The sequence below is a fragment of the Ixodes scapularis genome, unplaced genomic scaffold (assembly GCF_016920785.2).
Source record: "Ixodes scapularis isolate PalLabHiFi unplaced genomic scaffold, ASM1692078v2 PGA_scaffold10__122_contigs__length_95168666, whole genome shotgun sequence".
Lineage (NCBI taxonomy): Eukaryota > Metazoa > Arthropoda > Arachnida > Ixodida > Ixodidae > Ixodes > Ixodes scapularis.
The window spans coordinates 21,205,692-21,226,237 of NW_024609836.1; the positions used below are offsets into that span (position 1 = coordinate 21,205,692).

A 20,546-nucleotide genomic window follows, 5' to 3' on the forward strand; every position below is an offset into this window, starting at 1 on the left:
CATGCCTTGCCAACTTGCCTAAGCTTCCATTTTGGACAGATCTAACACACTTTAAAAATCTCAAAAATTGGTTGCTCAAGCTCCGTCACTGTTCTACAAACGTACGGATAGCTGGTGCATTTGTTTCGTGAAGATATATAAGTAAAAGCTAACCTCAGTCAAAGGTTACAAATAAAACCTCAAATCTTCCTTTGACTCAATTTAGATCAAAAGTGAAAAGGCGTTCTTCTGGGCCATTGGAGAAATTTATTTGACAAAACAGGGTATAAGGAAGAAGCCAGAACAACTATCTTAAGTTTCTTTTTCGTTAAATCAAACATCTCAAATGCCCACAACGTTTGCCCACATTGGCACAAAAAAGGCCTGACAACTTGTTCATTTGTAGAAAATTGATAACTTTTAGTCGTTACTTTTCATCGAGGCAAGTTTGCACGTGGATATTTTCAAGAAACAAATGTACCTCCCAGTTGCAGCTTTTGTCGGAGCGTGCAAAACTGATTTTTTAGGTTTATTGAAAGATCCATTTGACCTCAATTGGCTGTGCTCAGATTGAATAGTATGTGCATCAGCCTTGGTAAAGCAGATCCTCCTTCCTGTCATTTTTTTTTGTCATCACCGCAATCTCGGGCAATTCTACATTAGGATCCCATACGGGGCAGGCACGCTCTAATATGGACGTACGCTTGATATACTGCCAACTTTTCAGATTGTTTTACCTTACTCTGCAAAAAGCTAAGAGAGCTGCTTGCTCTGCCAGTTACACTATTCACCTAATTAATTAGATTGGAAAAAGTTTGCATCGAACATGGGGGACAGGTGGGCACATCTCTTTATGACGGAATAATTGAACGGTAGTCACCATTAAATATCAAGCACGTGCAAAAGTTGGGAAAAACTAGGCACTTGGGGGGGATTCCTGGATATCAAAGTGGTAGGGTGTTTGATCCTGTGGAACGGTGTAGGAGAGGCCTTTTTGAAGCTGGCATCATGCCTTCCCAGAACCTTCGAGTCCAGCCTTTCCACTTAGTGCCACAATTGAGTCCCAGCCGTACTCGTGTCCAATCTCTGCTCCGTGCTTTTGTATTAGTCGCATTAGAGAGCTCGAAGGTGTGCACAAGTGTCTCGAAGGGCCGACTCTGCGTTCCGTTGGAGCAGGGCCTTCTTTCAAGGGCTCCTCAGTGCAACATCGTTCTGCGTCACCACTGTGTATTTGGTCGTTGCTGTCGCAGATGAAGGTTCCCGTGGGAGACCTGATGGGGGCCGTGTACACGGAGTGTCGGAACTACCTGGAGCTGTACGGAAGCCACCGCTCCATGCTGTCTTTCATGTTTAAGCACGGCAGGACTACCCAGGCACTGGAGTACTACTTGGACAAGGCAAGCAGATAAGTGCCCGGGACAGAACCCCCGCGGAAGATTCCTGCCATCTTGCCGTGGGCAGAGTTTGGCTTAATGCTTTTGGCGAACCGCCGTTAACATTGTCTCGACCCAGACACTAAAAAATCGTGGTTGTACCAAATTATGCTTAGTTGTTTTGTTTGAAGTGAACTGTAGCTCGCTTCTGGGTCAAAAGTTTTTACGCTACGGTGGTTTGGCAGTCCAACATTTTACTAAAACTGACGAAGCTCGACGAACTAACCTCCGGGGAGGCTCAGGGTAGAGGCCGACGTTTGGCTCGGAGACTCGGCTAAACGGATAGACAATGTGGACTAGGTCACCTACTTCTCTCTCCACAAACGCTCGACGGGTATCACTGACGGGACAAGAACAAAACAGATTCATTTGTACAGTGTCACATTACTCAAGGCAGTTTGTTTGGATGCGTGACCTGGTCTAAAGCGACACAGAAGCGGCCCTTTGAACGACGGTTAGGGAGTCACTAGCTCGTGTTTATGTGTCAGCAGGAGATTTCATAAAATGCTAGATTTTGGAGCTCGAGGAGGGCGCTCGAATGTCTCGCAATATGTGGTGGCGACGTCCAGGGCTGTGAGGCAGATCTGTTCCTGGAGGAGCTGCTGGAGCCGGCGTGCAGGCACGGCCTCCTAGAGCCCTTCCTTGGCCAGCTCAGGGGACTGGACCCTACTCTGGGGCGGTGGTGGAGCACGCTGCTGGCCTGCTGCCGCAGCCTGGGCCGGAGGGGGAGCATCCACACCCTGCACCGGCTCCAGCTCTTCATGGAGGTGACTCGAGTTAAGGCCATTATTCGTCGATTCCCTCACTCGGCCCTCTGCGGGACCAACTTGCTTCCCTAACCGAATGCTCTTTTCTGGCACAACAAACACCGTGAGCCTTAGTGGGTCTCTTCGATCTGCTCTGTCACGGTGTGACCAAACCACTTCCAGCAAGCGTATCGAGACCTCTTTCAAAAGTGTTGGAAGAATTTCTGCACGAGGGCGGACACAGGCGCGTTAGGTCGTGCTGCCCTCGCTCAGCGGGAGCCCAAGTCAAAGGTTGCACCTTCCGCGGTGCCGGTTGGCCAAGGAAATGTCCTTGCTTTTAATAACTATTGATACCGAGACATTTAGTCTTCCTGTCAGGGTCTTTAAGTTAAGATAGGTGACATCTCTAGTATAGGTACTACCATTATTTATCTTCTAGCTATGTTATTTTAATTTGGAAATTGTCTTACAATGTGCTCAAAACAGTCAAAACGGTCATAATTCTGGATTTTATTAAAAATCTCCAGCACGCTCAGGGGAAAATCTAAGCATTGTACAACCTTCGTTACATATTCATAATGAGCCTCAAAAATAAATAATGCTCTGGTGCATTCCAGGTTCGTGTGGCAAAATGGGCCCATTGAGTGACGAGCGAGTGAATCCCCCTTAAACTGAGCTCCGACCTCGTAGGCACTGATTTTATAATTAAGAAATAAAACCTTGAGATGGCTGCGTTTTGACTCTTATTTCAGTCGTTGATTTGCCTGAAAGTCGCTTCAACACATAATAGACATGTCTAAATCCAAATTGCGAGTCACAATAACATTTTTTCACCAAGCTATTAAGTTTCAAATGCGGTCTCAAGGCAACCAAATGGCTAATTGCGCTAGTTGTCTTATGTCCATTCAGATGCCTCAGAAAAACGGGAAAATTTTTTTTCAGAAAGACAAAACAGCACAGTGTTGTCTGGATTGACCGAGGGGTTTGACTGGCAACACTGAAAACGTCGTTGCCATGCAACTCGTTCCCAATGGTTCAAAAATTTCGATGGTGTGAAATGAATGCTGGGGAAAACCAAAGTCGTTACAATGTTTTTAGCCTACCAGCTCAACCTGTAAGTTATACAACACGTGGTAAAATCTTAATGTTGGTTTTGACCTTTAACTGACATTCAATTGCTTTTCTGAGTTTACAGCATGCTGGGCCTTGGGAAAATATGTTTGGGTAGCTCCGCACCTTTAAGTGCTTGGAAGCAACGCACAACACACTGGATTCCCAGGACTACCTGCGAGCTGCGGTGACGAGCATCCAGTTCTTCGAGCGTCCCCCGACAAGCAGCTACTGCGAGCTACACGGACGCCTGCGCCACCTGGCGGAGGCTCGAAGCCACCTGGAGACTTACCTGGCCAAGTATAACACGTGGGAAGGACACCGGGCGCTCTGGCCAGGAACGCAGGTGCTTGCCATGGCGCCAAAGGAAGTGAACAGGTGCGCACCTCGCTAGGCATTCAGCCTCCACACAACGTAGACATTAGTTGGTATTTCATGGTTAAAAACTAAAAACAGTGCAAAGACACAGACAAGAACGGGAAGGCGTACGAACGAGGCGCTGATTGCAACTGAAGTTTATTCTTCTAACATAGAGTATAAAGACTGCAACGTCAAAACAAACAAACCGAGAAAAAATAAGGACGTGGATGCCACATGCTCCTTGAGCCACCATCACTCGCTGTTACCGTGCATCTAAAAGGCAACATTTTTTTATCAGATGGCGATGGAGCGCTGACACAGTTTTCCCCCAATCTTCCAATTTCCAGCGCTTCAATAATTTCCCGAGTAAGTTTAACTTCGTTCTTTCTAATCACTTCTCACTTGTCGAAGACAGGAGTGCAACGACAGTCTCAGCGATGCAGGCCAAGTCGACCCGACACAACCTGTAAACGTTGTACTTATGCTGTGGCAAGCAATCATTCAGGCAACGGCCTGTTTGCTCGACGTATCTCCCTCGACATATTTCCTGCCGCACAACCAGAATGGTGTACACTGCTCACTCCACATTGTTCACAAATCGGTCATGGTGTTTTTTGGTGCATCCCTGCCTTTCTTTAGAATTGGAGTTCACCTTTCTGCACAGCCCAGACAGCTTTTCCAGAGCTAAAATAACTACATCACCATCATCCCGTCGGCCAACTTTCTTTAGCTTATGAGAGCCTTATGCAGGTAAGGTAAAACCGCTATTTTTTGTTCCTGTAAGCCTGCTGGCTCTTTTCCTCACATCCTTTCTTAAGTAGGTTCTTAGCAACTGTCATCAACGGGTAAGATGGATATACCGCTTCTCTGAGCCTTGGGGCTTGTGTGTCGAAGCTCTTTTACCCTGGGGGGGGGAGGGGGAGGGGGAGGGGGGGTAGGGGGGGTAGGATTTGAACAGGGCATTTCGAAAACAAAGGTTAATACCGTATTTACCCGAAAATAGGTCGACCACGAAAATAGGTCGACCCCTATTTATTGAACCCACCGAGAATAAAAAAAAAATATAATTCAAATATAGGTCGACCTATTTTTTTTTTTTTTTTAGGAACGGGGGAAATTTAGGGCAAAAGAAAGAAACAAAACTTTATTTACAGCACTCTCGGCTAAATCGCAGGGCGATGCCAAAAACTTAATCATCGTCAGAACTTCCGGGCATGTCATCGTCGTCCGGAGCTTCGTCAGCTTGGTAGGCATCCTTGCAAATTCGCGACGATAGCTCATTGACACCGCTGCAAAATGAAGACAAGAAGAAAGAAGGTGGAGACGGGCGAAGCGACAAAAGCCCAAATACAAATACGAGAGCAACACCGCGAGTCGCGGGAAGGACGAGGGGGTGGGGGGGCAACTGTCGGTTGCTGCTGTTTCGGTTTTCATGCACCAAAAGCTTTTTGAAACAAGAAGCGGCGCGGCTCTACGGCAACACGGGCTCGGTGATTCGATAGCTCCACGCCCTCGGTTGGGTCGCAAAATTTGGTCGCGAATGTAGGTCAAAATTCTTCAGTCACGATTATAGGTCGGGTCGACCCTTAATTTTTGACAACATTTCCGAAGAAAAAAGGTTTACTTATATATTCAAATAAATACGGTAATTTCCTTTTTCACAAGTTTGGAATGAGCTGAGGAAAAAGGCAAGATGGGTTTCTTAGCCCTCGGCTCATATGTCCAACACACATAGCCATGACCAAGCAGAAGGCTCAGATCCAGAAACCTAAAGGGCCCGCTTACAGGTACTTCACGCATCAGCAACAGCGGTTTCAGACACTCTTTGAACGTTGAAAGGACAAACGACACAGCAGTGTCCAAACCTTCCTTGCCACAATCTAGGAGCACCAAATATAGTCATCTACGAATCTAAAAAAGTTTTCCACCTTGGTCCCTTCCAGCTTGCCTAACAGGACTCTATCGTGGAATGCAAGAAATATATTGCTAAGTATTGGGGCTATGCACGACCCTATGCAAACGCCATTTCTCTGAATAAAAACAGTCATGCCAGGTTGCGCACGTCAACTTGATGTAAAAAGATTAAAGCTCTAGAAATTGATTCGCACTAAGTCCAGACTTTTTTTGAGAGGCCACGGTACCACGATTGTCAATACAGTCTTCAACAGATGCCAACAGCTCTTTATGGGGAATCAAATAATAAAAATCTTTAATGTCTATCGAGCAAGCCTTCAAGCTTTGGTCTGGGTGGTCTTTCAAAAAATCTATTATCTGATCATACATAGTTCTCCACCCAAAAGGGATCATCAATCAATTATGTATTCAGTTTTGTTTGCAAAAAAGAAGTAAACTTTATTTGTTGTCAGCGCCTTGTTTGTCTACCTTCTCGTTCTTGTTTCTGTCTTTGCACTGTTTTTGATTTTTAATCATCCATGCAACTTTTTAAAGCATGTTTTTTTAAGGGGGGACACTACCCAGAAAAGTAAATTTTTGAACCACTTGTTTGATTTAAATTATATTTACAGGGCTTGTTTCTGTTGATGTTGGTAACATTTCTGCCAATTTTTGTTAACTTGGGTGAAGTACAAAAAAATTGCAAACGTTCAAAGACGAAAGTGGGCATGTCTGCTTAGGAAAACTATTGTTTTGAAATTACTTATAAATTTGTTGTTTTCATGTGTTACATTGCATTAGGACAGTTCAGAGCATATAACTATGGAGCTATATTTCTATGTTATACCATCTTTCATGACAAAAAAGCCACATTAACACAAATACAGTTTTTTAGATTTCCATCCTTTGTCCAAACTTTTAGTTCTTGAGCATGAAAAATGACAAAAATAAAAAATACAAGCTCATAGTTATCTTCCCCTTAAAATTTCACCCCAGAAACACTCATAAAAATAAATCCAATTTGCGTAATAACAAAACAATAGTTTTCCTAAAGTGAAATTTATGCCAAAAAGTGGAATGGAGAAAAATGCGTTCAAAGTGCTCCAACCTCTACCTTTTCTTGAGCATCAGTGGACCGAAAATAATTTATAAAAAATTAACTATGCAGTGTAAACTAATGAAACTTTCTGGCAATACTCTCTAGATGTTGATGGATGTAAATATGACATTTTTCAAAATCAACTTTTTTTTTCAGAAATTGTTTTTTCTGGGTAGTGTCCCCCCTTAACAAAATTTCAAAATTTTGTATGTCCATACATTTTGTGCTACATTAACGTCATGTGGCCTATACGTAAAATCAGACTCGACGCTAAATTTATTGGGGATATTGACGTTGCGCGACCTATGCACCGATTCAGTTTCCCTGCTAAATTTAGCGGGTAAATTGATGTCACGGGACCTACACACTACTTCAGTTTTCTTGGTAGACTCGACAGTGAAGTTGTATGTCAGGTAACCCGAAGTTATGGGACTATGCACCAGATAAATTTCCCCTCTAGATTTGGCAGTGAAATTGATGTAGGGTGACAGGCACCGAGTCAGTTTTCCTGGCAAATTTAGTGGGAAAATTAATAAAAACATAGGTTCTTGATTTTCGGAAACGACTGAATGTCTTCCAAACACATTTAAACAATCGCTCCTTAAATACTTTGTGCATTAGAGGACCTTGGAGGTTGCTGCAAATGTTTTTGTTGTTAATTTGAGAATAATTCTATTCGCTCGAGAGCCTATGGTTGGAGTTAACATTTTAATGCTCATCTCTTTTAAAAAGGCAGCCAAGGGATGGCATTGATGCAATGAAGCGGTTCAGAATTGTACACTATAATGGACATTGTGGAGAGTGTTTTGGTTAGGCAACATAGGGCTAAAATGGAAGTGCTCAAGGAAGTCTAAAACCCGGGAACCCAGGACAGCCTTAGCGCGACGGAGCGTCGTGCCTGCAGTGCAGGAGTCTGCAACTGCTCTTATGACAGCAGAGTGCATGTACTAAGAAGTCTCTTGCTTGCTTCATGTACCACCACGCAGCAACAAGGGCTGAAGCAAGCTGAAGAAGAAGCAAAAGCCAGTTGCCGTTACTTGGACGAGTAGGTTGTTCGAGCTCCACTTCACGGACAATCCGTTTGATTGTTATGGCTGCTGCACACTGTGGTTTTTGGCAAGGAAAGCTTGTTATGAGCAACAAAACATGTTTATTTTGACTGAACGTGTGGGCCAGTTGAGCCAACAACCTAAAGGTCAGTGGCCAGTAGTGCCTCATGCAGCTTTATATGGGAAGGGCGATCAATGTGCCCCCTGGTGCCTACCAAGGTGCGCAGTGGTAGCTGCCGGCTGCAATATCCCTTTTCCCCGAAGTTCTGATGTTAAGGAGAAAACCTCTGCACGGCTCGTCTCTCTCTGGTTGATCTTTGGAGTACCAAAGTTTGGGGTAGCATTGCAATGCTGGGAGAACGCTGTCTGCATGGCTGTTGGACGCCACTGGCCCTGTTGACAACCCCGGAGCGAAGTCACCTTCCTGCACGTTAGGCATCCAAGGAGCCACCGCGGCCCCACGACCTCAGCCTCTGTTGTGGGCTGAACTTCTGCCTCGCTGACCCGATGCAGCATGTGGTCTCCATGGCGGTCCCACACTGTACCATCTGGCAGCCACACATTGGTTGACGATGCACTGGTAGCCCTGCCGACAAACGCGGGCACCCAACAGGGACTTGGCCGAAAGATCCTTGCCCAAACAGGATCCCCTAGTTGTGGCACTAGTTCCCTCCTGGCTGACCAGTGACCGAGTACCTTTTGCTGCAGCTGACGAAACTAAGACCAGATTCACGAAGAGCAATTTAGGTTACGACAACTTAGCTAGCAAGTTCGTAAGTTAAGAACATCGTAAGAAGAGGAGAAATCGGTATTTACGAATGCATTCTTAAGTGAGAGGAGAAAAGCGATGTTCTCGTACGGAAAAACTAGAACCTCTGGTGTCCCTCAAGCTCCCGATCCTCGTGAGAGCGGGCTATTGCTATGGCGCCGGCCTCTTCGGCAACATGAACAACCAGTCTGAGAGCTTGGCAGTTCGGAGCATCTGTTGATGTCCGTGCAGTGAAATGTCGACGGTAACACTATTTAAACGGGCCCGAATGCCAAGGCCGGGATAACCGCCCTCATCGACAGCTACGAACTCGATCACTATAAAGTCAACACAACTGTCATCATTGCTAAAAGAAGACTGCTCGTGCCGGTAGTTTGCGAAGCGGTGTAGATAGAAACAAATTCCCGCGGCGTTTTACGCGTCTTCTGAGATGCAGGAGCGAGCCAACGTCCAAGAAGATACGTTTGAACTACGAGAGTGTCGGCAGGAGCTACGTAAATACCTGTTCACATACGGAGCAGACGTGCGCGTTTGATCGAAGTGCTATAGATTCGCGCTGTTGGACCACGTCGTGGTAAGCGCTTCGGGACCAATTTTTTCCGATGGCAACTCGATGCTGACGTGACACTCGGCAGAGGAAGGTTGAACCGTTAGACCAGTATCGTGTAGCTCCCACAAACTGTTCTATCTTGACAGTGTTGACGTTTACCGTCGTGTTGGAATAAAAATGGCATACTAATACCAAAGCTGTACGTACCATATATTGCGATGGTTTGTTTGAGCTCTATATGACACAAAACAAGGAGATGGAACCAATGAGAGTCCCTTTTCGATGACAGCATTTGTCACCGCTGCCTCGGAAAACAAGGGGATGAAGGGCAAGAGATTTACTGCTTAATCTAAAATTGAGGTCAACGATCAAACTATTCACACAGGAAAAGTCTACGAGGGTGTTGCTGGCATATTTTATTCAGCAAGCCAGGCAGTCCTGTGCAGACGGTCCTGGCCAGGGACAATCGGAGCAACGTTGCGTCGGAGCAGATCGCAGTGCCTTGCTAGGCATTCTGTCGAGCTCCCTGAGTTAGCGCTAGCGGTCGCTCGGTCAGTGATATCGTTGCCATTGTAGCTTTTCTCGGATGCTTGTGGATCCAGCGCGTTCATGTCCGTCATGGTCGGTTTTAGTACTTCTTTCTTTTTTCTTGCTGCTTGAAGTTGGGACGGGCGAGAAGAGCATGTAGAAAAATAAATGTTGGTTGGTCGTTGCAACCAAGTAACTGAGTGTTGCTTTCGGCCATGTTAATTTGATTGTGAAAAAGTGCGTAAGACAGCTCTGGAGCTGTCGTGGGATTTTATTATGACATGCACAAAACCTGCAATAATTCGTTTCACGAATACAAATTTTTTCGCTTTGTCGTACGCACATTTTTGGCGTATGATGGTTTCTTGAATCTGACCTCTGGACCTTGCTTCAAAGATCCAGTTGTAGCAGGTTCTATGCAGTTTTCAGGTGCCAACCCATGAGCAGTTCTGCTGGAGAGCGTCCTGTAAGGCCGGAGCACTGGTATGGTACGCAAACCTAGCAGTCCGAAACTCAAAATTTCCTGGTTGGGTCTTCAGCTTTTCTTTCACTGTCTGGACTGCTCTCTTGGCAGCACCGTTGGATGCTCGATGATATGGAGGAAACAGAATCTGCCGCTCTCCATTATGGGCCAGAAACGTCTTATACAGAACGCTTGTGAATGCATGATTGTTGTTGCTCACAACCGCATCTAGCAGTCCATGGGTTGCAAAAATCGACTGCAGGCATGAAACTGTAGCCTCTGGTGAAGGGGATGGCACACGGACTACCTCCACTCACTCGGAGTAAGCATCCACCACTACCAAAAAGTACACCTCCCCCCCCCCCCCCCCCCCCCCGAATGGGACCCCCAAAATCCATGTGGAGCCGAGACCAAGGCTGCTCAGGAAATGGCCACGGTGTTTGCTGCACAACCCTGGGAGCAATAGTGATATACCTGAAAGACTGCACATGTGCCCAGACTGGTCACGATGTCCTCATCGGCTACCATACACGACTTCTGCCCACCAGCTTCATCTCACCCACCCCCGGGTGGCTCTTGTGCAGCAGATCCAAAAATGCCATCTGCAGCGATGCTGGCACAACCACACGACTTCCCTGCAGTGCATAGCCCTCCAGAACAGAGAAGCCTTCCAAACGGTTTGCAAAGGGTCGCCTATCAGGTCCAGATGGTGGGTGACCACCAGACCACAAGGCGTCGCACAGTGGAGCCAGCACCGGATCTCCACCAGTTGCCGCCTCCACGACCGCTGCTGACTGGACACTTGGATAGGCTTTCTCCAGCATGAAGACATCCTGAACTTTTGCCTCCTTCACCGATGTGAACGGAAATGGCAGCCAACTCAGTGCATCATCATTGCATAAGCTGGCTCCTGGCCTGTAAGACAACTTGTAGTTGTGTCCACTCGGTGTCAATATCCATCGCAGCACTCGAGGCAAACTCTGTGGAGGAACGCGACAGTCCTGACCGATCAGACACAACGACTTCTGGTCCACAAACACTCCCATTTGCCGGCCCCACACAAACTGGTGTAACTTGAGCATTCCGAAAATCCCAGCCAAAGCCTCCTTGTGCAGCTGACTATAGTTCTTGGCTGCTGTTAACTGACATGATGCAAATGCCACAGGTCGCTCTGCTCCAGACCCCACTCGGTGCACCAGTACTGCCCCAGTCCCATATGGTGACGCATTGCAGAGCAACAATAAAGGCAACTTGCATCATAATAAACGAAAACTTAAGCCGATGCCAGCAACTTTTTACTTGATTCAAACGTTGCCCTTTGCTTTGCTCCCCACTGCCACAATGCTTCCTTCTTGAGCAATAGGTGTAAAGGATGTAAAACTGATAACAAACTCGGTAGAAACCATCCGTAAAAATTAAGCAGCCCCAAATAACTCTGCAGTTGACGAACATCAGTGTTACAAATGGATGACCCAAATGTGTTTCCGGTTTCTGCAGGAACGTGAGCATAGTGAACCTACAGATGGATGTGACGCGCTTCCTGAATGCCCGAGAGCTTGACCAGGGTGTCCTGTTGCGACCTGTGGATGCTCCTAGTGACTGGCGGCCACCCACTCTCTTTGGAGACACGTCGGACAAGATGGACTTGGCCTGCCTGGTAGGGTCACTTTAAGGCACCACTTTTTATGCTTGCTTCACCGGTAGTGCCCATCCTAGACAGAACATGAGCCTGTCACATAACCAAACCATCGGTTACCTAAAGTGCAATGATGCTATTTCAAAAGCCCCTTTCACCAGATTGACACAGCTTGCATAAGAACAGAGAACCCATTTGAAGTTCAAGTTCACTCATTTATTTCTTCTTAAGGGTCCGATGGGGACTTACATAAGGGGGATGTGAGCGAACATGATACGACTTGAAACACAAAAAAGCAAAGTAAAGCAAAAGTAGAAACAATAGTAATACAGTATAGACCACTTACAATGTAACCGCTTATAGTGCAGGACAGGGTATAATGCGGCTTTTTTAAACCACCGGTTCGCCTCCCATAGAACTCCATGTAATTGCATACCGCTTAAGATGCAGGCGCGCAAAGGGAAATACCGGTTATAGTGCGGTTTCTGGAACAGCCCGCCGACCGACCAACGCAGCAAGCACGCTTCCTTGTGCGACACTAGATAACGGCGCTAGCCGCAAGCGGCACTCGCGGGGCAAGATGCAGGGCAGTCGACGTAGACGGCGTGGTTATGGTGGCTAGCATAGCGTGGTGGAAGCTCATTGTTCCGCGTAAAAGCGCTATCCTTGATTGTGAATTTTCGTTGTGTGTCGCTATGATAACCCAGCACGTACTAGAAGGGAAGATCCACCGACTCGTGCGGCGATGTCGTGGCGGCACTCCCAAAACGGCAGAAACGCCCATGTCGTCATGTTTGTTTACTTCGACTACAGTGGTGATTTCTAAGCATGTGTGTTTTCGAACATAGCCCGGATTTCTTATTTGAAGCATTTCATGCCTGTGCTCAAAATGAAGGTATTACTGGCGCGTACCATATAACGGATGCGAATTTTCACGCGTTTTCATCACCGGAGAAAAGTGATTAGGGTTAGCAATCCTGAACGCTCGCAACGTCCATCCGCAACCCGCTACGCCCTTAAAAGGCTGCGTCAGTCAAAAGTCGCTTATTTCTTTCAAAATGTGTGACACACTTGAGAGAGAAGCGAGAGAAGTGTACTAGTTTGGTGAAATAACGACTTTCCTCAAACGAAGCTTTATTTTTCATCTAACATAAAATAAATTCTTTTACAAAGGTAAGTTGTCTGATGGCATGTATTTTGGCCTGAAAAATTGATGTTTTGGTTATAGTGCGGTACCGCTTATAGTGCGGATTTTCGCGACTCCCGCGACATACGTTATATGCGGTCTACACTGTAAAAACCGCATACAGTGACCATCTGGTATAGCAGTGGTGGTTAGCAGTGGTGTAAGGTGACTGACTGGCAGAAAATGGATAGGTCTGAAATAAGTACTATTTTCTCGGGGACGGAGTTCCAGATGGTTACAACCTGTGGAAAAAATGAGGTATTAAAAACCAGTGTTATACGTTTGATGCAGCGACTGTGATTGAGGCGAGATGATATAATATCTGGAGGAAAACAAGGGTGTCATAGGTATATACTTGTGTTTTAGTGATAAAATTTACGTATGAGACACATTCGAGAAGTTAGTCTGCGGTCAGATAGGAAGGAAATTTTAGGGTTTGTTTAAGTTGTGTTACACTGACGCCGTAGGAATATCTGGATGGTATAAATCGAGCTGCTTGGCTTAGGATTGCTTTAATGTTATCGGCGAAGTAGACTTGTGGAGGATGCCAGATGGACAATGCATATTCTATTTTTGGGCAGACAAATCCTATGTAGTCCAGTTTTCTCAGGTGAGAGAGTTGTGTTTTAAGTATCCAAGTATTGCTTCAGATAACAATATCAATATTGTGAATCTATGAAATTGAAAGAACCAAATGAACACCAAAGTACTTTCGTAACATCGCTTAGAGAGTATGGATAAAGGATAGTGAATTTTTTCCGTGTAAATGATATGCTTTTTTCGTGGTTATTGCAAGTATCATGTTAGGGCATTTTGTAAAGTAAGATGATTGAAGAGATTTGAGACCGGATGGTAAATGACATCGGCCAACAGTCCGATTTTTTAACTGATGCTATGCGAAAGGTTGTTTATGCATATAATAAAAGCAGGGAAAGTCCTGTGCCCTAGGGAACACAAGGGGTGATTTAGGACTGCTATAGGTGTTCTGAAGTAGGTATACTTGGGAAGTGAGAAAATCATGAATCCAGGAGATGATGGCAGTGTCAAGGCCATGCACCAAAAGAGAGAAGACGATTATGTGGCACTTGATTGAAGACCTTGGAAAAATCCGGGTCTCTCCATGGTCATTAACCCCCACAGGATGATCCCCTCATTTGATGAGAGACGGGATGACTTGGACACGTATTTGAAGCGCTTCAAAAACATCGCCACTGGCTATAATTGGCCAAGAAAAAAGTGGACTACGGCATTTAGTATGTGCCTCGGTGGTGAAGCTCTGAAGGTGTTCGGCAGGCTGTCCCCGGAGGATTCTATGGATTTTAAGAGAGCAAAGCTGGCATTGTTGCAGCGTTCTCGTTTCACGGGGGAGGGGTATTGTGAAAAATTCCGCGAGAGTAAGCCCCAGGAGGGTGAAACTGGAAAACAGTACACTGCCTGAATTTCTGTTTTTTTTTTGACCGCTGGGTGGAGACATCCGGCACTGCAGCTAACTTCAAAGATCTACGGGACCTAGTAGTTGCCGAACAGTTTCTTAACAACTGTCACAGCCCGCTAGCTCTGTTTCTCTGAGAGAGGAAATGCAAGACGCTCAGCGAGATGGCAGAAGTGGCAGACAACTTTCTTGAAGCACAGCAACAGGGAAACCTACTCATATTTCGCGAAAAGTACGAGGTGGGGGACACAAAAGCGAAGGACGGTAATTTTTTCAACAAACCTCGGATTAAATATTTCGTTTGTAATAAGACGGGACATAAAGCCTCAGAGTGCCGTTCGACGACACAACAACCCTTCTGCCTGCACTGTCGTCGCAAGGGGCACGACTTGAAATCATGCAGAAGGAAAGACGGCGGCCAGAAGGAGTCTTGCTGTTGTGTATCTCGTCGAAAAATTAGGAATAAGTCGCAGCAGGCTTTGGAACATGAACCGGAGAAATGAGGGGAAGGGAGCAAGGATCCTAACGTAGACCAAGAAAGGTCGACGGCACATTATGACATGCCCATCTTGGAAGGGGTACTGTTCGGGAAGGAGCAGTGCAAGGTGCTATTCTTTGTTGACAACTGCCCCAGCCGGTGGAAAATCGAAAACCTGCAAGCCATCACTTTGGATCACGAAAATAATTCCTGGAGAAGGGGAACAAGAGGGACAAAGGACAAACGGAAATCTCCAAACACAGCTAGGTGATTGGTGCGCGACCGAAGAAATCCGCCTGGTCCGGACTCGGACCTGGCGGATTCTTGTCCAGCTCGCTTGCACCTTTGCATTTAATTGCATTATAATCATCACTTTGGAGTTTCTTCCACCCAACACAACTGCGGTATTGCAGCCCATGGACCAAGGCATTATTGAAACGACTGGGAGCTGTACTGCAGGAACCTTCTGCAGCGCATGTTCCTTGCTCACGACTGCAGCAGTGGCTAATATACCGACTTGTTTGGTGCCATTCATATACTAAACTTTTCGTGGAAACATCTAGGAAAGGGAAGACGGCGGTAGGTTGCATGACTAATAGTCCAAAAGTCACCGCCGTCACCCGCAGCTTCGAGACGCCGACAAAGGCCGGGTTAGTGTTCACGTCGGTTTTCTTTGACGTGAACCTTTCTCGAGATCACTTTTCGAGGTCACACATTCTGCATGGAAGGCCAGCGACAAATTGCGATGGGGTACAACTATTGTACATAAACCGGCTCAGAGTAGGTTTAGGGGCCAATCAAACTTGGCTGAGTACCGTGGCCATCGACACCAGCACGCTCTGTACTCTGTATCAGTGCGGTACGTTTTCTTGTGCCCGTCAGTCTGCTGTCCCGCGATGTCGTTACTACGTTACTTCAAGACAGTGGTCGAGAATGCAGAAGATCATCATACGCCGGGACTGTCTAATCCACAGGTATGCAAGACCACACGTGATAAACATTCTTTTGCGTCGGCAAATCAAAGTGTTATTGCTGTTTCTACCTCCGTGGACTCCCGAAAGCAGAAACGAGGGCCCTACTCTGCTTACAATGACAAACTTAAATCTAAGGTTGGAAACTATGCTGTGGAGAATGGGACAATTGCTGCAGTAAGAAAATTTTCAGATGGAAGAGAAAAGCAATTCTCAACGAGAGCACCGTCAGGGGGATGAAGACCGCCTATATCCAAGCCTGCAAGTCCTGCCATTCGAAAGAGCTGGCTAGCTTACCTGGTAGACTTCGAGGTGTCAAGCCTGTGCTTGGAAACTTTGATGATGACATATAGGCACACATTGTGGAGCTCAGAGAAGCGGGCAGGATTGTAAACACCATGGATTTGCATCGCTGCTGCACTGGGCATTGTGCGGGCGACCAAGCCCACACTCTCGCCAGAGTTTGGTGGGACTCTCATTCTCAACGTACTTCCTGCACAGGATTGGATTTGTCAAACGGAAGGCCACAAAGACTGCGCGAAATTTTCCAAATGATTTCGAGGGTTCCAAAAAGAAGTTCCTGCATACTATCGACGAGAAGAGAAATTACTTCAGTATTCCCGACGACTAGGTGCTCAATTGGGGCCAAACAGGTGTCAAGCTGGTTATGGCCAGCGAGTGGACGATAGAGGCCCAAGGCTCCAAGCAAGTTAGGGTGGTTGGCTTAAACGGCTAAAGGGAAATCACCGTTTTGATGACCATGACGCTTTCTGGCTAACTCTTCCCACCTCAAGTGATATATGCGGGCAAAGCAGACAGGTGCCATGCCAAGGTGAAGCTTCCATATGACTGGGGCGTGTGGCACAGTGACAACCACTGGAGCAACAAAACCACAATGCTGCGATTTCTTGACACTGTTCTTGTTCTGTGCGTGGAAACGTGCAGGAGTCGTGTGGGTGATGCCAGTCAACATGTACTTTGTATTTTTGACATCTTCGCTGCACATCGTACAGAGTCTTCTGCACAAACTAGCTGCAAACAACATTGAGTATGTCTTTGTCCTGGCAAAGCTACACATGACTCCTGCAACCGACCGACCCAAACATTAACAATGTGTTCAAGACTACCATGTTGAACTGCTTTACCCAGTGGTATGCCGGATGTGTACAAAAGGTGGTGGAGAAACGACAAAGTGCAGCTGACGTTAAGATTGACTTGCAAGCAAGTGTTATGAAGCTTGTTCATGCAGTGTGGCTGATTGAAGCGTATGCGAATCTCGGGAACCGTAAAGACGTGATCCGAACTGGCTATACTTTGGCAGGAATTGTCTGAAGGGGCCAAATAAACTTCTTGAAGGGAGCTGAATTCCGACTTGTTAAATTATCTATTTTAACATACTTTCCATAGCTTATTCACATATCGCATATAATGAAATCGTTATGCTTTTTGGATGCATGTTTTTCCAGTGTCTCAGTGTCAGTTTCAAGGTGATGAAATTTTTCCTAAATTGTTTGCGGGACCTATTGTTCGCAAATCAAAGGCGGTTTTCTCAAAAATTAGGCCCACGCGAAAATCAAGTTGTTTACAGTATATATATACAGTTTCCATTCTTACTTTCACACCTGCAGGTGTTGATCAATGGCAGCAATGTGGAGGAAGGTTTTGGTGCTGCCTTCCGGATCATCCAGGTAAGTTTCCCCAAAGACAGCCGGCTTACCTTTCATTTGTTTCAACAGTTGTTGTGCCATAAGAGCACTTGTTATTTTATGTCAACTACTCCGGCCTATGGGAGCAATGGACTGGAGCTTTGATGACGATGTACCTCACTTTTCGCTGAATGCATCAAGCTGCAACCATGCTCCAGACACTGTCATAAGTCTAATGTTGCCCGAGCCTATCTCAGCCAGGGCCAGCCTAGCCTGGCCCAGCTTGAGTCAGATCATCCAAACACAGCACCACCTAACTCGGCTCAATCCAGCTAAAGTTAGCTTTCCTTGACCCAGCATTGATCAAACCAAGTCAACAAAACTTGACTTAACCTAGCTCAACCTTGGTGAATCGGCGGTGCCAATAATAATAAGGAATTATGGAAAGATCATGTCTTTGGCAAAACTAATCAACTTGGTGTCAGTTTAGCCAGCAAGAACCCAGTAATCATCTTTTCATAATTCCTTATTATTATTGGCGCTGCCGAGTTCAGCAAGGTTGAGCTCAGACAAGTTGAGTTTCGTTGACTTGGTATGATTTAGTTGACTTGGTATTATTTTCCAAAAGAGAAGATCTCTTACGAGTGTTTTCTTTCTTAACTTGCAAGTTAAGAAAGAAAACACTCGTAATACCTCTGTCTGACGGGCACCTAAATGCCGTTCAAATGCATAAATCATGTTCACGCCAGAAAAATAATATTTTTACGATGTAAATACTTTGTTTAAGTTTTTCTTAAGCAAACAAAATATTAAAGAAGACAAAATGACGAGTTTAGTCGTGTGATTACAACAAAGTCCACTTTAAGCCCAAGCAAAGTGTTTTTTTTGGCAATTAGCGGCAAACCTTGATCGTTGCTGAGTGTGCGCGCTCCCTGCTCACTGATGAGGGCTCCCGCTCCTTTCCGTGCTTCTGCTACGCTTTTGACCTGTTTGGTTCGGTGTCGTGCTCGCGCTTGAGTTTCATCGCACGTGTCAGAAATTCTCCAGCCGATTTTCCCAAAGTCGTATCAGTGCCCAAGTCGACTCAGCACTTCAATGGAAGCGCGACGACCCCTTCCTAGTCGTGGATGCTCCTCTGTTGTTCGGCACATCGCACGACGCGAGAGTGAGGTACAGAAATGTGTATGTACAGAAAACAGTTAGCAATACACTATTAAAGGATGATAAAATATAAAGTAGAGAAGTAAAAGCTAGGTAACTATGGTTGTAAGGAAAATCAAGAGGAGGAAAACCGAAGTGCGAACAGCAGGACGACAAAGCCTACCAGATAGCTGGGGCAGTGAGTACAGAAAACTATTAATAGAACGAGGTCTGCTCAGAATATACGTAAAACACTCTTTTTCAATTATAAACATACAAAAACATGGAATTTAGATATGAGTACTATCCTTTATTTCAGTTCGCTTCTTTAGGGTAGACCGCTGCTGACAAGAGTACGCCTTTAGCAGCCGTAAAGGGCGGAACTCAGGTTCACGCAAAGGACCTTTATGTCAAATGCCATTTGAGTTGCCATGTGGCACTGCTTAAATGACATTTACACTAAAGGTCCTTTGGCGTAAAGGTTATTTTAGGTGCCAGTCTGACAGGGGTATAAGAGATCTGCTCGTTTGGAAAAACTAGAATATGAGAAAAGTGTGAGTAAAATTTGTTTATTTCTGCGGCTTGTTTGTGGGATGCCAGGGTTGTTGAAGATGGTTCTGCATATTCTGCAGTGAAATTTCATGAACCTTCAAAAAGATGTTTTTAGAATGGACTGGCATTTCTTTTTGGCAAAGTGTCCCCTCATTATGTTCTTTTTGGCTAGCTGTCATGAATGGCTCGGGCTAGCACTTGTCAAACTGCATTTTTGTAGACTCCTCAGCTATCTTAGCAGTTATTTGCAGACACAGATATGTTTATATCACGACAGAGGCATACTTAGAACTCGCCTCGCCGTAAATCGGAGAAAATGCGAGTCGACAATCCAGCTCAACGTAAATCATGTTCATTGTCTTTGGCATCTCGCAAACAAGTCCTCGCAAAAGGTTCTCGCAGTGGAAAGCGAAGATGACATCTTTCTCCGAGAAAGCCCGTAGTAAAAATGCCCTCAAAAAACAGCAACACTGTGCTGTGACTCGTGGGGACTGGATTATAAAGTTACAAAGGTGTTTAGTCTGATGATCTAAACCCCCTTGAGTACCTTTGACCAAGTGATCCCCGAATGGACACCAATAAAGAGCTTTTTGCCACAGCGTGCAAAGTGACAACGATAGCTGTTAAAGGGCAACTCCGCTTAATTTCAAAAATTTTGAGATAGTGGCCGATTTCGTTTTTTGAAGCACTCAAAAACAATCCCCAATCCTTTGTTTCGCGAAAAATCAAATATTTTTCGTGTAATTTTACTCTAGCCATGATCCCAAACCGAAACCAAAACGGTGGCAAAGACGGACAACATTGTATATTCGGCATCACTAAGCATGTACACCCACGTGATATACAAGGGGAAGAAGAAGCTCCCCTCTTATCAGGATCCTCCTTTGTGCCTCCTGGATTAGCACAGGCGTCGCTATTCTCCTCCCAGAAGATTATAGAAGATTAACCTGTCACTCAAAATTCTTACAAAAGCAGCTTCCCTCTCCTCCTTCTACTTGGTGTTCAAAAGTATGCGATGTAACACAAGCCGCGCTCAACGAGGCGATCGGCTTATCAGTAGTATCAATAGTCGAGCGCCGGGCCAGCCGAGCGCGTCACTCGCGTCTTTCACGGCGCTGGCGCCACCCGTGCTCTCCCCAAGAAAGAAAACAAAATCGAAAAAAAAAAAAAGAAGCTGTACATGCTTGATGACGTCACGGACATGCCGGGAGAAGGAATTTGGAGGAAGCGGAAATGCAGCCGGGCAGTGTTGTCTGGCCCGCACGTCTCATCCAAAACCAGCGGATTCGTGCTTGTCAAACTTTGACAGCGATTTTAATGAACTTCTAGGTGGAATTCCGTCGTAATATTTGCCATGGGGGTTTTGTAGATGATAACGAAGAGAACTGTATAGTTTTGCACTACTGGAAAAGAAGCGGAGTTGCCCTTTAATGCTGACATTCACTTTTATGCCACTTTTTATTTACTCCATCGCCATATTTATATTTACATCCATATTTACTCCCCTTTGAAGTATGTAGGAAAGG

The 20,546-nt window shown here is 45.7% G+C and overlaps 1 protein-coding gene across 1 annotated transcript in view; it reads left to right on the forward strand.

Annotated features, from left to right (window-relative positions):
- LOC8042925 (zinc finger FYVE domain-containing protein 26) overlaps window positions 1-20,546 on the forward strand; it is a 207,899-nt gene that overhangs the window by 175,565 nt on the left and 11,788 nt on the right. Inside the window, exons 40-44 of the mRNA XM_029966725.4 lie at window positions 1,230-1,376; window positions 1,982-2,179; window positions 3,438-3,646; window positions 11,477-11,636; window positions 17,311-17,370. Of these exons, the coding sequence (XP_029822585.3) occupies window positions 1,230-1,376; window positions 1,982-2,179; window positions 3,438-3,646; window positions 11,477-11,636; window positions 17,311-17,370 (774 nt within the window). The remainder of the gene's footprint in view (window positions 1-1,229; window positions 1,377-1,981; window positions 2,180-3,437; window positions 3,647-11,476; window positions 11,637-17,310; window positions 17,371-20,546) is intronic.